At 43.7% G+C, this 13,465-nt stretch overlaps 1 protein-coding gene across 1 annotated transcript in view; it reads left to right on the top strand.

Annotated features, from left to right (window-relative positions):
- The first annotated feature begins 2,023 nt into the window (after positions 1-2,023).
- The window catches only part of LOC146861662 (nicotinamide N-methyltransferase-like), a 172,046-nt gene continuing 160,604 nt past the window's right edge, over positions 2,024-13,465 (top strand). The window contains exon 1 of the mRNA XM_085646013.1: positions 2,024-2,423. Coding sequence (XP_085502139.1) covers positions 2,270-2,423 — 154 coding nt within the window. The 5' untranslated portion in view covers positions 2,024-2,269. The remainder of the gene's footprint in view (positions 2,424-13,465) is intronic.

The raw sequence follows: 13,465 nt of genomic DNA, 5'->3' as shown, positions 1-13,465 counted from the left end.
AAGAAGATGTTCCCTTACAGTAAACCTCTCCGATGAAGATCTCTTTTTACCATCGCCAACACCTCCCTGACTCAAGGGACCGTTTCTGATTTTCTTAAGAAAGACCAATTCCTCCTTCTTCAGAAGAAACCCAACCTAGACTTTTATAACCTCACCACCAACTAGCCTATCACTCGCATACCCTTGATCAGCAAAATCCGCAAAAAAATTGGTCTACGCCTGACTCCAAGATCACATTACCTGCACAACTACCAATCCAACTTCTAATCACCTGCAGCATGGATAGAGCTAACCTACAGATCGTAGGCGTAATTCTGATAGCGCTTTCCCTCTTAACTGATTGACACCGTTGACTATCCAACCCTCATTCTCATCCTGATGTCTCAACTGGATTCAGTGGCAACAACCTTCATTTGTTCTCCTCCTACCTTTCCACGCAACACCGGTTCATTCACCCTTTGCCAGCATACACAATCTTCAAAAGCAGCTGCATCCTCTACAAAGTCATCACGACTGGCACCCTGCCTATTTAACTGGGAAGCTCACCATGTTTGATGGCTCTCAGCACATCCCCAGCCATGACACCAACAGGTCTTCTACATCTATGCATCCAGGTCTGGAACAGCAGTCAACTTCTGTCCTCAGAATCCAGTTACCTTTCAATCGCTTGTTAACTGTATGTTTGCCTTAGACACTATTCAAATACCACACACATAACAGATGTAGCCTAGGATTTTTCAACATATTTATTTCATGTTTTCCCTTTAAATTTCTATATCATAGGTTGTCGCCCTAGGTGGCTGCCTTTTTTGCTTTTGGCTTCATTTTAATTTGTAACTCATGACAGTTACTGTTCTGTGCATGAGCGGTGTTTGTGCTGTACTCCTACAGTGTTAGTAGGGGAATTTTGTACCACTAATGTCCATACTGCATCCAATACCTATGTGGCTCCAAGTCATGTGTGACACTTCGGGTCATACTAGGTAATTTAGCGAAACGCACTCTGCTTGCTGCAATTTTTTTAGGTCATATGCTCAATGTTGAAAGACAAACTACAAGCCCCAGGAAGCAACTGGCTCTAGGGCTAAAAATAAAATTTCGACAGAAAGGATTACACATCAACCCGGGCATCTTGGCAGGCACGTAGATGGTCTGTGTATTAAAAAGAGGCTAGCACTCTTCTAATCCATGGTTCAGGGTCCGATTAAAATTTGTGAACCTATATATTATTTAAAAAATTAGCCATATTTTTGTCTTTTATGCTTTAACTTTACAGCATTATTTTCTTGTCCCACACATTTTATTCTTGTTTTCCCATCTGGCTTAATTTGTTTCCCTTACCTCTTTCATTTAATGCCTTATTTTATGGTCTTGCATAACAGCACAGCTATTGCCAGACAATTATGGGAGCAACACTAGAGGACCCTTGGCTCTGACATGTCAGAAGGAAAGAGTAAATGTTTTGATTTGGCAGAAGTTGTGTGTGTGCTCTCACACAAAAAACTGCTGTTCCTTCATACAGCTGTGATCATTATATACATTTATCCAGCTTCCTGAAGTTGAACTTTCATAGTCACACACATGACATTGGAAGGCTATTAAACTGTCATAGATAACTAGATCATTGTGGTGTTTTTCTCTGGCAGGAGCACAGTTGGGGGGGAGGGGCAGTAATTAACTTAAATGGATTTTTACGTCTGGCTTCACAGTGCATTCATATGCCGCTGCCCGACCTATTGGCATTGTCAGAGTTTATCTATATTTCTCTCACCCCTCTGGTGACTATTTTTTTTATCAGCAATCAAACACACCACTGACAAGGTTGGGGTTCTCTACGAGCCTCGAAAGGTCAACATGGCCGTCCTGTTCCGGTAAACAGCAGGAACTCTAATCTGAGACCGAGGCACATTAGAAAGCCCTGACTGAGATGGGTGTGTGGCGTTGTAAAATTGCGAGAATTTCAGAAGGAACCAATGAGAAACAGCGGGCTGTCAGCCAATCCGATCCTGCGCTGCCAGCCTGCCACGAGGGGATAACTCAGGCCAAAGAACGCAACTCTGCAGATAACGCCGCGTCTGTTGAGCAATGATAAATACATTACTGTACAATATTTCTCAATAATTTAACTAACCCGGCACTGAGAGGGTTACAGGTTTGAGTCGGAAACGTTAATCGTGCCACGCCTTGCGATGTTACAGACATTCATTCTCTGTTTATTTTGTAACAAACAGTCGCGGTCCCAGAGTGCGGTGAACAATTCGAAGACAAAATGAATCCAAGTTTTACGGGCAAACAAACATATTTACAAAAATTTAATCCAAGAGCATATCTAGAGACGTACTATAGCGACCCAGAAGGTTCGTGTGTCGATGAAAACCACCTATGTCGTGTGCTCAAACAGCTGCATGAAGCATTTACTTCCGGTAAGTATACATTTTCCTGGAACCAGTTCCACAGGGAGCTCCGGATTAAATCTTAAATCTTTCTGGATGCTTATGTTTTTTTTGTTGTAAAAAAAATATACAGGAACATTTTGTATTTACGGCACTGATGTGTGTTGGCGGTGCAGAACTGATTAAAGAGAAAGCTCAGTTGAGACCCAAAATATGTAGATTATTTTCAATTATATGTAACATGCATAAACGTACAAGAAGTAGTGTTGGCTACTCGCTGAACCCATACATTGAGGGTCAAAGTGTGTCAGCAAAGAGGGGATAAAATAACTGTATGCCAACTTGTACATTTTGTTTGTTATATTTCGGCCACAAATAAATTGGCAACAAGAAGAAACTTGATAGTAAATCCGTTCTGACTTAATTGGTTGTAAGGGCTGCTTCAAAAAATATCTCATGGGGTTAAGACACCAGCTGCAGAGAGCGTTGTGTGCCTGATGAATCTAAGGGAATTGTAATAATGGTAAGATAACCATGGTGGAGAGGTCTGTGCTTTGTTTAGTCACAGTTTTGACTCCTAAAGTATCATAAAGGAATAATGTGTCTTCTGCAAAGCACATTGAGCAACATGCAGAGAACAGATTTTTATTTTATGTTGATAGGCAAGTGGGTTACTGCTTTTGACACAGATACTTTTATTACGTGCATTTCATAAATTGCAATGCTTCTAATATAGCACAGTGAGCTCAGTGGTGGCTGCCACCGAGTAGCATGGGTTGGGCGGGGGTGGGAGGTGACAATTGAAAAATATGTTACTTTGTGACTTACCTTGCTGCTGGAACGCCGCTTCTCCTCATCCTCTGAAGCAGAAAGCACCAGGACACACAGGCTCCCCTGATCCAATCACACCGCTTCAATGCATCATTGGGATTGGTTTGAGCGCCTTGGATCAGTGCTCAGAACGCAACAGGGAGCCTGTGCATGTTCCTCACCAGGCTGTGTAATGTAGCCTGGTCGGGAACATGCAAAGTGCACAGGATTGTTAGCCGGCCCAAGAGGGCTGGTCGAACCATCATGCTCACTTAAGGGCCCAACATTCATTCCCTTGCGGACTGTGACGACAGCTAAGCCCTGCCACACCCGCAATGCTGCATGACCTAGGCAAAATAAAATGATAATAACGTAGTGTTATTAGCATTTTATTTTGCATTTTTCCACTGCAAATGATGCAGTGGTGCAGCGCTCCTCTGCCTTAGCGGAGGAGCAGCTACTGCGTGAACTATGAATCAATATAAAGCACCTGCCTGCAAACTGCAAGGCATGGATTTAGAACCTTTTTTCTCAATCTGTTGTTACTATAAGGCTGCTAAAAAGGGTTTATTTGTGTAGTAATGCACCCCAAGCATTGCGTTACATTTGAAAACCTGATTTTGTATTTCTCCTGGCCATGCACGGTTTACATATAATCACTACCAGTAGCACAAGGAGCTCCTGGTTCAAAGTAATGAAGATTACTGGTAAGTAATTGTGATGGGGTCAGAAGGAATGCGCAAGAGGCTACGTCGGGGCAGAGATGGTTTCATTTTTAGATAGTCCCACTTCCTGCGGTCTGCCAGCTTGAACAAACAAAAAGAAATAGAACGATGGGGAAACAAGGGAATGTCCTCCGGGTCTTCAGACTCTGAAGTCGTCCTTCACTATAGGTCAGCCGTCCTCCTCCTTTTATCTTCAGGTAGGGCGAAGAAGAACGTGCTCCAGAGTTTCCAAAAGAAAAGTATCAGAGATAGGTAGGGATCAGTATAACGTTCTTGCTATGTAGCGAGGGAAAGGGGGTGAGGAAGCACTCTGGTGCACTAAGTGATTGCAAACAAACGGGAGGCGGTGGGGAGTGATGGGGAGGGGAGGGGGGTATTTACACTATGAACACGAGGGCGGCAAGTGGAGATATTATCAACCCTCTGGCTTCTCCCGCCTCCCGACCCAGCCAGCGAACCGCTCCCGTACCTGAGTCAGCCACGCTCCTCCTGGAGTGTGGCTCGCGAAGCATGTACCCGGTGGCCTCCTGGCCTCTCCTTCCACTCTTGTCGTTCTTCCTCTCCTCCCGGGCTGGGTGTACTCTCCGGGCGTCTTGGTTCTCCCTCACGAACTCTACACCTCGATTCTCCGGTCTCCTTCCGCTCTTCCCGATCTCCGGTGTCCGAGCACACCCAGTTCCGGCTTCCGTCGTTCCTTATTGGGTTCCATTCAACGACGTCGTCAATGGAGGCGGGGCCTTCTGCTAGTGGGTTCCAGTTAAAGGGGACAGCGTCGGTGTCTGACAAGTCTGTTTGAGACGCCTGCAGCCAGTCGTCCTGTCGAGAAGAAAGCATAGGCGACATGACATGACAGGCTTCCCCCCAGTCACCCTTCCGTCCCGTGGTTTCCCCGCTGGCCTTGTGACAGTAATGAACTAATTTTCATATATAACATCCGATACATTGATTTACACAATATTTATTGTCAACGTATAATGGGTAAAGCGCTCAGACTCCCTACATTGGAATGAATAACCCTATAAAAGAATCTCATGAAAAAATAGTAAGTGCTATTTAAATTGTTATTCATGTGAATACTCATACAAAATGTTATAAACATTTTAAACTGCATGCCTTTGTTTCTTTTCAATTACATTAGCATCTAGTTGTTAGGCTCCAGATAGCTCCCAGCCCAGATATTACTCAAACAAAAGGAGGGCTGATGGCCCTTTAAACTTTTTGGGCCCAGCTGGAATTTAAAATAAGAAATCCCTGCCGCCACCTGCATGATGCTGCTCCAAACAGAAAGCAGACAATGTGTGGTCCCTGCTGAATTGCATCCCATGAATAAAAAAAAACCACACAATTATTTTTACCACAGTTTTGGCATTTTTCTAAGAAGTAGCCCATTTTTAGGTCTTGCCTACACAGCGCGGATGCGCTGCATAGGAGGATCTTTAGCTGTTCTGCTTTTTTTCGAAGCACATACTTGTGCTTGTGGCGGCATCCACCTTGCGGGAGTGCGCAGGGGTGTGCCACAAGCACGAGTGTGTGCTTCTAAAAAGAGCAGACTGCGCGTGCACCTCTCCTGGGCTCACCTCCTGCTCCCCCCCTCTCTCTCTCACACGCGCTCCCAGGACAGAACTGACGCAAGCACGAGTGTGCTTCAAAACAGCTGCTCCGGGTGGCGGCGGCGGTTTGTTCTGTTTGTTTTTTCTGACCTCCAAAGCAGTCTCCTGTCAGGAGGAGGCGATGGCTTCCCTTGTTTTCCTTTGGGGCAGTAAACACTGGTCTTACCCTGCAACGTGGTTGCACATTTAGTAAGACAGTGTGTGCTACCCCCCTGCATGAGCACTACATGGTGAACACCCACCGCCGTGCAGTCCTAGGACATGACGCAGTGATTCAGTTTATTAACCACAAAAAATAGCCATAATCTTTACTCCCTTTTTCTGCTGTTTTCACTGGTCAAGTCCTTCTGTACAACACTTTGCACGTTATGGTTTTAAACACGCAACAGGCATATGATATATTCATTTTACCTTCTACAATTGAAGTGGTAAACATGACTAATATGCTGGGGGGTTTGCTCCAAGCATGCAATGAGTATTGGATGATACAGTAGAAAACCGTGACATGGAGTATCATGGTACTGCTTGTCAGGCTGCAGCTCCTTTGAAATAATTTGCTGCCACTTCCTGGGACATCAGCAGCATTCAATTGCGTTAAGCTCTGACCCCATGCTGCACATGGTTTACATATGCTTTCTCACTTGCGCCTGGGATCAGCTCGTAACTTTCACTCGTCATCCAGGAATTTCCTGCAAATCCTATACCATCCCAACATGGCAACTGTGTATACAGGTTAACGTAAGCTGGAAATCTCAATAGTAGAAGTAGACATAGAAGAAAGACGCGTTTGCTCTGGCAGCCTTAGTTCCTGCTTTGGAGTCCTAGAACCCGTCATCGGCAAAGGAAAGAGGACAGGGTCATGAGGCGGTGGCTTGCCTTACCACCTTAGCCAGTTAATAAACAAGCATTGGTAAAGCAATAGTTTTCCCTATGTGAATTCACTTGACTTTGTTATTTTTTAGGTCTCACCTAGCGTTGCTGCGCAAATGCGAAGCTCGCTCGGCGAGATTTAATGCTGATGAGTAGTTTCTGTAAAGAGCTTTAAGCACCGCCCCTTATTCCCATTGGCTTGCGTCACCGTTTATGTTAAACGGTGCGCCGCCATTGGGAATAGGCTTTCCAGGGTGCCCCCTTTTCTCTTTTTTGACCGGCCTATCCGGATTGGCTCGCCTGCGTTACGGCTGTTGTGACAAAGTTTCTTATCAGAAGCTTCGTCACGCTGCCTTGCACGCACCAGTCCAGCTCTTTGATTGGGCCGGACAAAAAAGCAGACAGGGCGCCACGTGTTTATTTTTGGATCTCGCTTTCACTTTAAAGTGAAAGCGCGATGCAAAAATAAACATCGGATGCCTGGCGAGCGCTTGCTAAAACTCGTTCCTAAGTAAGGGTTCACCTGCCAAAGTTAAACGCATACAAATAAACAAAATAAATAAAGGCTAGTCTGTTCTCTTCTTTTACTTTTCTAACAGTATGTTCTCATTTGCTATGACTTTGCCTCTGTAGTCCCTTTTCTGTTTCCACTGAGTGTACCGCCCAGCTCTTTTCCTGCTTGTTTGTAGTGCACACATGCTTCCATACTTCGTGGGGTTTGTGTGTTCTCTGGGAACCAGCTAAGGCAACATGGAGGAGGCGGAAAACTCTTGGAGCCCCGAGATGGAGTTCAGCGACTTCGTGGTGCTGCATGCACCCGCGCTGCGCGTGGCGGAGATCCCCTCGCTCTACTGGGAGAGCCTGCACCACAAGCTGGTGAACGAGTTGGGTCTAGGTCACTTCTTTTTAAGGTGGTACATATTGGTATGGGAGCAGTAGCGCCAGTTCTTGGTACATCCCCGGCAGCCTCTGTGACCTCCTCAGGCACCCCCGGGAAAGCCAGAGGGCTCCCTGGCAGGTGTTCCTCATCACACGACTGTTTGCAGCACTGGCTTTCTCTCGCGGCCACGTAGCAGTGCTACTGCCATGTGCATGAGACCTTATGTAAAAGAAAAGGAAGCCCTAAAGTAGTGCAGTCTGAGAGAATCTCCTCAGTTTAATCACGGTAATTTGTACACTTTTTCAGTAAGGGGAGGTACAAAAGTGTGAAAGTTCTGTGAATGCTATACGCACTGCGTAGTGGAGGGTAAATAGACATGTCTAAGTAAGGAAATCATGTCATGAGTGACTTGTGAATGATTTTTGTAAATAGAGAGATGCACTTAAATCACTCATTTTGTCTATCTTCAATTGGAATCCAAACGCCACTGCTTTGAGTGCAGGCCTGCGCACACAATACAAATACACTTCCAATGGTGCACACATTGATTTGGGTTTAAACAGCAGGTGAGGAGGGGGCTAAACATAGGCTACATGGACGACGGTGCAGAAAACAAACCTTGCAGGGCCTGAATGCCGAAAGGAAAGGTATCCCTAGTTTATTGCTGTCCCATATAAACATGTGCAGGTACACAAACACCTTATGAACTATTATTAATATTTAACAGTAGCGTTATTTATTTTTTTTGTTTAGTCCAACCAGATTTGTGGACAGCGCTAAACTTCGCCACATACACGAAGAGCGTATAATGATGTGAGACACAGGCTGTTAACAGGAGGATTTCAAATATTGTGGTCATGACTGGGTTTAGAAGAGTGCATGTTTATTTAGCTCAGCTTGCTAAATAAATGGGTACGGCACTTTGTTTTCAGGGGAGTATATATTAGTAAGCTCTATATAAATTGTAGTGAGGTAATCGAGTTGACAAACTATGTAAGTGGATGTCAAAGGGAGATAGATACCCCTGTACGTTTGAAAGCAAATATGCAAATCAGAGCTGCAGACTATGTAAATAAGGGAGATTTGGGGGACATTGTCTATGAAATGAATATATAATGAAGAGAGAAGTTTAGACTTTACACCCAGAATATACTGACAAACTAATTGAGGGAAGCGCATGATATTGGACAATGGAAGTCACTGATCTGCACAAGGCTGTAAATACATTTTGTGAATGAGGCGGGAGGTGCACACTTTTTGGTGACAGAAATGCACTTCCTGTGAGCGCACAAGATGCAGTTTATTTACATTAGAGAGAAGAAAAATTGATATACATGAGTAAAATGCAGATCTCACGAAGAGAAGATGCCATTTATACATGCGGGAGAAGCAGGTGATACATAAATGAGAAAATGCTAAATGCACATTTGCCTCCTCCACACTTACAGCTACAGATCACTTTTGACCTTGCATTTTGTTGTTGAGCACTTGACCTTTTAATTGCTAATCTTTAACATTTCAGTGTCTCATCACTAAGACCCCAAATTGTACTAAAATGCACGGTCTTTTAAAATGTGGTCCAATTGCTTGTTAGAATCCCTGATGCATCCTACTATGCAACTCCCATCCTAACCCCTCCTCAATCACATCCCATGCGTGTGTCCAATGGTTCTTTCACTTGTAGCGCCTTCTGCACACATCTCCGAACTCGTGCCATCAGGTCACATCCCAGCACCCACTCCTCCTCATCAGACCTAAACTTCTAACACCAAGACCCCGCCCCTTTATGTCTACAATACTTCATACATCAGCAGTCCTGTTTGCCATGTCTGCTTGGTCCCTCCTACGGTAATATACAATTAGTTTGGGATTTTGATAAATTATATCTGGAGTAGACTACTCTGTAATCTCAGGATCTTGTTACCGCTCGCTGGCTGCTCCAGGTTCAGTATGTGTTTATAGTGAACAAATGCAGTTCACAGTTATCCTTTGTCATTGAGTCAGTCTTTCAGCATTTCTTCTGATGAGAAATGTTTCTTTTAGAACATTTAAATTGCCTTTTACTAACATAAATTTTCCGTTCATGGTCCTCCCTGCCTGTTGTTAATTAGAACCAGTTTTAACGGTCTTCTCACATTTGTAGGCGTACTAACATGTATTTTTATGTTCAAGCACACTGCTGCCAGTCTGAAACCTGTGTTGGCGTTGTCACTAATCTTCTGGCAGGCAACGGTTTATCATAGTTTTCAGGATCATACTTGTTCATAGGCGGGGTTAATCTTCTCACACTCTGCTAATTAAAGGATAGAACTTACACAAGTTTCAAAGTTAGCTGTATAATAAGTAATCGTGCATATTCGCTTTCGTCTAGAAGTTTAGAAGACAGCTTTGTGATGTTGTATGTGTCTCATGTTATAAATAGCCATATATCATACGCCTGTCCTAATTTGCCAGAGCTTGCATACTTTTTTCCCCCTTAAAATTAATCTTGAATTTAAGTCTTAGTATCAAAAATTGCAGCAACTTTTTTGTAAATGGTAGTTTACATGTGAGCTTGGCTTTTGCAGTTTTAGATGGATCAATTTTTGTAGGAGCACATAACGTCAGAACAGACAAAATATATCGGCAGTGCTTCCAGCTGTAGGCCCAGAATAAGGAAGTGACAAACATCACTATTCGGCCACTTTTGGCATCCCATGCAACAACAAACAAGCATTGGCATAGCCAATAGGTCTCGCCTTTGGGACCTTATAAGTGTTTAGCCATGCAACAGTTAATGTTACTGCACCAAGGATATTGTGCTGGATAACTAAACACTTAAACGGTCCCAAAGGCGAGACCTATTGGCTATGCCAATGCTTGTTAGCATTTGAGTGTGATTATAGAGGTATGGGCGAAACCGTTTAGGGCCGTTCCGTCCAGAATTTGATGGCCTGTGGTGTTGAAAGCACTGCTAGATAACAAGGGTATAAGAAGTCGGGAATGGGCACAAGTGAAGGGTATGACATGAAATTCCAAATGTCAAAATCATAAAATGTGTGATTTAAGATATGGATGTCGTTTAAGAACAAATGTGTTATTTTCTTGAAAGTTAAAAACAACCAATAAGTGCATTGTAAATAGAGACACGAGTTTTCCATTTTTACTATAAATGCTTCCCTCTCTTTATTTTAAAAATCACAAAGAAGTAGAGGTTAAGGGTCTGATTTGCAAAGGGACTTACGTGTAGTAAAGGTACAAGTGTGGAGTCTCTGCACTCTGGGCAGCCTCTCTGTCCAGCGCACTGCAGTGAGTGCAGTGCGGAGATTCTGCCATGAGTGAAGAGACACGTAACTTTATTGCATATTAGTCCCTTTGTGATTTGAGCCCTAAGCCTTCATTTAAGGGTCTCACCATATGTTCAATCATGTCTGCTAGATCAAACGTTATGCATATAATCAGAAGCCCTAGTATTAAAACATGCCATCTTGTAATGTGCCATACATTGTCATTACCTTTTCTGTTTGCGAAAGGCACCAGTTATCGAAAGTAGTAAAATAAACTTTTACTAAACTCACCTTGGTGAAACTGCAACGATTGCTGCTGCTTATTGAGGAGCATAAGGGCTGGTACCCAGCTAATGCCCCGTGCGCTCATTGAGAAAGTGTGGGGTGACCAGCAATATCAAAGGAGAGGCAGAACGATCTAAGAGTATGAGCATAGGCAAGAACAGAGGAGAGGATAGGATAGTGGAATGAAGGGTCCCGAACACAGGAGAGGGTTGAGTAGTCGGTTACAGGACAGGCAGTCAGTGCGAAGGGAAACGCAGGGGAAACTGTTGGATGAAAGAGGCAAAGATTTGATGATGGGAGGACGAAATGGTTACAGGGGGGGGCACAGGGTGGATTAGCTACTTTCATAAGAGGAAACGTTTGTTAGAAGGATGTTGTGTTAAATCGTAATAATGTAACTGCGCAGGGTTGAGGCGAGTGAGGACTTGAGCACTGTGGACTAATTATAGTGTTAATCTGGGAGCAGATGTAGCAGGGTGAAGTCATGAGCAGGTAAGGATGAACAATAGAATACTGATAATTGAAGATGATGGAGAGAGTAAAGAGCTGAAGGTTTGCACAGAGCGCTTGTGGATGGTGAGGTAATGAGGTCCTGGAAATAGATAGATTTGACACCTTCTAGATCATCATGCAGTGTATGAAGGGCTTGCTTATTAACCAAGAAGTTAGCAGTGAATATGTGCTTTCGCCATTTATGTACTGCTGCCCTCATTTACTGTTATGCGCTCTTATTTCAAGTGTAATTCATGGCTGAGGCCTATCTTTGGTACAAGGTGGATAATGAAGCAGTTGTATGAGCTGTAGTGCAAGACTGAAGTGAGGTCTTTATGAAGATCACGTGGAAAGCAGTGAGAGCAGTGGGGTCCTGTTTTCTACAGCAGATGGGTACATGAGAGAGCGATCTACAAGGAGGCGAACTGATTTGCATGTGAAATGTGTGATGTCAGATGGAGCGATGATGGGTTTAGATTTGGATAAAGTGTTTGAAATTAGCATAAAATTGAGTGGCTTACCTTGCTTGTGGGTGGGATTAAGGAAGGTGTCATTTGAGGAGTGATCAGACAGAAGTGGAGACACTTCCGAAAGCATCAGTAAAATATTTTGGCAAGTTATGGTCACACCAGTGAAAGCAGAATCGTTTGGTGAAGGCAATAAATAGGTGTGTAGCATAATTTCTGCCAGCTGTAACTGAAAGCCATTACTATATAGTTACAGAGACGAATGCGTTTCCAGATGTTTGGAATGAAAGAGGCTTATGGTGTGAGTCCTAATGAGAAAACATCTTGTCATCCATAATAAAACACTGACCAAGGAGAGTAAGATCACATAGGTATGCTTTACTAAGGTAATACCTAAAACAAAACAAATGTTAGATTGGTTTTGAAATAACAGTAAAATCATGAGTCTGAGTCTTAGGACCTGGAAGGCCAGTGCAATCAGGAGTGAAATACGGACAGTATTGGAGCATGCTAGTATAAACTATGTTCAGGATCCTTTGAGACACCTTTAAAAATACATTTTAATACAAGTAAAAGGTATAGCTTCTTTCCGCTCCTAAAGCGTCTTTTTTTAACGCAGAACAAAATGCTGTATGGTGCTCTGTAAAACACGTTAGCGCCACCTGGTGTATTTCATGCAATACTGCCCCAGAAATGTTCTGCCAAATGCAATGGATCTCCGTCACATAAACAAAGGCAATAAAAATCAAACATCAAAGCGGCGAAAGTGAAAGTAATCGAGCAGAGCATCAAAGGGCTGGGTGAGAAGGGAGGGGGGAATGCAAGGGTCAAAGCGGCTAAAGTGAAAGAAAGCTATAGAGAAGGGAGGGGGGAGTGGGAGCAGCTGTGCACGTGCATGTGATCGTGCACTCAAGGTTTAGGCCAGCAAAAAGACTGTGGGTAGCACTTTGAAAATCCCACATACAAAATGTCTCTTCAAGCCTTTGGCTCAGCGAGACCTAAAAAACAGTTACTGCATCCTTTTGCAGCGTGGCAATATTATTTCTTTAAATGCTGAGCACCATTATGTTGGAAAGGGAGGCAGTGCTGTCAGCACCACTGCCACTACTTGGGCTGGAGGCAGTGAGACAGTGAACAGTTTGAATTTATGCCAGGTTATTGAATCTGAGCCTTCCCTTCCACCTTCCTGAGGAATGTGCTTAAAATCCAATTCCTTCTGCGTTGCCTAACCACATCGGAAAGCTATGGGAACAGACTACTTGTGCCTCTGGGTTCAGCTCCGTGGATCAGCACATTTTTTTATACAGTGTAATCTAACATTTGAGAGGATGCCAAACCGAGAGGCTCTGAACCAGTGGATTAGAGTAGCAGCTGTGCTCCCACAGAGCACCATCTCAACATCCACCTGGAGAAGGAAATGAACAAATGGTCTTTGAATGAGTAAATATGCTTAACTTGATCTCAGGGAGGACACTTGAGTCACACAACACATGTTGTAGCACACACATAAGCTGCAAGTACTGATTAGTATCTATTCCGTGAATATAAGTAGCATTTGTAATAGGTTTAATCCTGTTAATTTCTTTACAATGTTTTTTTTCCCTAATTAAAAACGACCCTTGTGCTGCCCCTCCTCTTCTTCCAATTTGTAAAGTTGCCTGGCAAGA

Source organism: Triturus cristatus, chromosome 3_1 (assembly GCF_964204655.1).
Source record: "Triturus cristatus chromosome 3_1, aTriCri1.1, whole genome shotgun sequence".
NCBI classification, from domain to species: domain Eukaryota; kingdom Metazoa; phylum Chordata; class Amphibia; order Caudata; family Salamandridae; genus Triturus; species Triturus cristatus.
This window is presented reverse-complemented; position numbering and strand designations above follow the sequence as displayed.